At 38.3% G+C, this 3836-nt stretch overlaps 1 protein-coding gene across 1 annotated transcript; it reads right to left on the reverse strand.

The window, feature by feature from the left end:
* Window positions 1–1668: 1668 nt before the first annotated feature.
* Window positions 1669–3590, reverse strand: LOC143208952 (uncharacterized). Its single transcript, XM_076423965.1, has 3 exons — window positions 3585–3590; window positions 3021–3120; window positions 1669–2948 (listed from the first exon to the last, which is right to left on the reverse strand). Exons 1-3 carry the CDS (start codon window positions 3588–3590, stop codon window positions 1669–1671), a joined length of 1386 nt encoding a protein of 461 aa, XP_076280080.1.
* Window positions 3591–3836: the final 246 nt, after the last annotated feature.

Consider the following 3836-nt stretch of genomic DNA (forward strand, 5'->3'; position numbering starts at 1 on the left):
CAATACTGCCAATATTTAATAGCCTCTTTTATGGCGAGGCATTCTAAAAATATAGCTTTCTTTTTCTTCTGGTGTTTGTTTAATTTCTTGGAGAAGTAGGCAACAGGTTTTAATTCGCCGTTTGATTGTTTCTGCTTTAGCACCGCTCCAATACCTTCTATACTGGCATCTGTATAGATGACCGTCGGTGCGTTCCAGTCAAAGATTGCTAATATCGGTTGTGAACACAATAAGTTCTTAGCTTTTGTAAAGGCTCTTTGGCAGTCCTCTGACCATGAAAATTGAATATCTTTCCTCAGTAGATTGTGTAGTGGCTCCAACAGTCGTGCCGAGTCTGCAATATATTTATGATAAAAATTAATCTTTCCCAGAAATTGACGAATTTTCTTTCGGGAGTCTGGTATTGGAAATTCTTCGATTGACTTCAAATTGTCTTGCATTGGACGCACAGTATTCTTAGATATTATGTGACCGAGGTATTTCACTTCGTTCTTCGCAAAATTACATTTGATGAATTTCAATCGGAATCCTTCTTTGCAAATTGCTTGCAATAATTCTTCTAAATGTTTCATATGTTCTTTAAAAGATTTGGAGAAAATGAGGATATCGTCAATGTAGTTTATGCAAAAGGTGTTCAGATTATTTCTTCGAATGAGAGTGCTTAGTATACGTTGAAATATTGCAGGCGATGTCTTTAGGCCGAATGGCAAGCACTTCCACTGCCAATGGCCATCTTGTGTCACGAACGCCGTTTTGTATTTGTCTTTGACACGCAAAGGAATTGCCCAGAAAGCGGAATTTATGTCCAATGTAGAGAACCATTCTGATTCTCGAGTTTTAGCTATAATTTCCTCTATTAAGGGAAAAGGTTGAGGTTCCGAGATAAGTAGTTTGTTCAACTCTCTAAAGTCAATACACATCCTTGTTTTAGTTTTTTCTTCCCGTTTATATGCAAGGGTGACAGGAGATGCGAAAGGTGAGCATGATTCTTCAATCAGTCCTGCTTTTAATAATTCTTTTATTTGGTATTCTATTTCTTTCTGGTCTGGTGTGGAGCAACGATATGGCTTTTTTGCTACGAATTTGTGTTCCAAAAGTTTTACATGTGCCTCATGATCTTTAACTTGACCAACGTCAAATTTATTTTTGGCAAAAATCGTTTCGTATTTGTTAATCAAATTTTGAATACTTTTTTTTTCTCTTCGGTTAGATGGTCTAGTTTTGCTTCAAATTGCTCCACAGGGATGCCTTCGTTAAAATTCACCAGATGTTCCTGACTGTCTACTTTGGTATCTAAGTTTTTGATTTCATCTTCTTTATTTTCCAAATTTGTTTTTTGATATATCTTAAGGTCGTAATCTTGTTTCAAGCAGAAGTTCTTAATTGTGTCGAGACCAAGTAGAATATCATACCCAAAATTCTCATCATCAACAACAAAAACTTCAACTGGTTTTTCTATTTTATGGATTCTCATTCTAGCAGACAGTCTCCCGGAAAAATGTTTCCTGCCACTGACAGTTTTAAAAGTATTTCTATCTTCTCGTGTAATCAGACCCATTTTCTTAGTGATTTTCGAATTTAGAAGAGTTACATTCGCACCTGGGTCGTAAATTCCTTGTATCTTGTTGTCATTCAGAAATACTTCTAGCGTTATCAGCGGCAGCAGATCTAGTTTTTTTGATCAGTAATAGTTTCGTTCAATGCATCTTGGACTGCCACATTATTCGCTGTCTTGATATTCTTCGGTTGTTCATTGTTGTCTTTCTGTTTTAATCTGCATAGTGCTTCGGGGTGGAATCTTCCTGGAAAACCTTTCTTATCGCAATATGGGCAAGGTTTTCTTTCTGTACTTGTGATTGGTTTCGTGGTGGGCTGGTCACCGCTCTTAGAGGCGTTTACGTGCGGAGATGTCTTCTTTCTTTGAACTAAGTTTTCTAATTTCCGCAACTCTGTTAGCAAATTTTCCATTGATGCGACTTTCGTTTTTTCGATTCTGTCTTGTACCATTGTTGGTAAATCTGTTACGATTAAATCGATTAGTATATCTACTGGAAAATTATTTCGAATGTTGACTAATAAGTTCTCTTTTCGTAAAGCATAATCGACTAAACTGCCGCCTATATAACGAAAAGAGTATGCTTCTTTAGATTTTCGCCAGCCTGTTTCACGAAAACTATCTAGAAATATTGTCCTCCATATCTCAAATTCTACATCTAGGCCTATTGTTACTACTTTTGAAGAAAACCAGTCCTTAGCTGTCCCATCCAAAAATAAGCGTAATATTAAAATTTTATCCTGGTCTGATGTAACCTGACATCGTGTACATTCTGCTTCGAACATTTGGAACCAGCTTGTAATCGGAAAATTTTTACCATCAAAGTTCTCTAATACGAAGTCTTCGCGTATTTTCCTTAAATTTTTTTTTTTTGTTGGTTCTGGCGATGTTTCTTTTTGTGTAGCAGATATTATTTGTTGTAGTAACGTGGAAATATCCTTTTCGTTTCCTTTCTTTTTTGCCGTCTGTAATTCATATTGCGGTGTGCTTGTTCCTTGTAAATAAACTTCTTTATACACTACATCTCCATCATCATCGATGTATCGTTTCGCTATCTCAATCGGTAATGAAAGTGTAAATGTACGGTAAGCTCCACGAGACTTAATCGAAGCTAGAACGGTCTTTACCTTCTGTAGTTCATAAATCTCCGGATGGCTGCTCATGTTTTGTAGTTCTGACGGTAGTTCGTAGTATAGTTCTGAACCAGTTGGTTGAAGCCATTTCAGCTTGTATATGTTCGTTTTCTTATCTGTTGCTTCCTCAATGTTTACACAGAAGCGAACTTGAGTCAAGCCCGTCATTCTCGCTGCTGAGTCTAAGCTTTCGATTTGTAAGATTGTTCTTATCAACTCTTGTTGAAATTCAAGATCATGAAAGAAAAGCCGCTCGATGCCTATAAAGAAGGGTTTTATTTATAACAATTATGTACATAATTAACAATAACATAAACTTCACAATATCTAACCTATAAAGAAGAATCGAAAGCGATGCTCCTTCTCACACGATCTGCGAACTACGAGTGTACGCGAGTCTCCGCGTGGCGGCGTGACAGTGTGGTAGTGTAGCTACATTCAAAGGTGCTACACTTAAAGGGAATTCTCATGAATTTCCCTTATATATATTTTATATTCTATATTATAAATTTTATCTTTATCGTTTATTCCCCCTTTATTTGGCCCCCCTTCATATGTTTGTTGTGTTTTGTCCATTGTATTTATTTACTTATTATTATTTATTTATTTATTAACTTTTATTTTATCTATTTTATCTATACACGTTTTCATTTATTGATTTTATCTTTTATTTTATCATATTTTTAAGTTTTATGCGGGTCGACCAGGGGGGGTGGGACGGGGGGAGGGGACAGACGCGAGCCGGAACTCGCCTCTGTCCCCTCCTTGTCGCGTGCGGAAAAAAATACAATGCAGCGTGTACGAGTATTTGCACATGTATAAAAATCGGCGCGGTAACTAAAATTCTAAATTATACAGCACAAGGTGCAGCAATGCATGGGCTTATGTTCAATTACCTGCATACCGCCGTTTTCTCAAACTGTGTGTTCATAACTGGCACTGGGAGGATCGCAGTTCCACCACTGCGAGGAGGCCCAGGTCTCTGCGCGGCATACGCTGGAAGAATGTCCAGCGTGGTCGGTGCCGAGCAGTGACCTAAGGGGCGTTATTGCGATGGACCTCTCGTTGCCGGTCGTGGTCGACCACATGATCGGCAGCGAGTGGTCAAGGGCAGCGGGAGAGGGAAGCCGACCCCCCCCCCGCCGCCA

Source organism: Lasioglossum baleicum, chromosome 5 (assembly GCF_051020765.1).
Source record: "Lasioglossum baleicum chromosome 5, iyLasBale1, whole genome shotgun sequence".
Taxonomy (NCBI): Eukaryota; Metazoa; Arthropoda; class Insecta; order Hymenoptera; family Halictidae; genus Lasioglossum; species Lasioglossum baleicum.

Bases quoted from the DNA above. Each gene is read 5' to 3' on its own strand.
- LOC143208952 (XM_076423965.1), bottom strand. The intron at 2,949-3,020 runs GTTAGATATTGT...CCTTCTTTATAG, and splicing joins CTTTCGATTCTTCTTTATAG to GCATCGAGCGGCTTTTCTTT.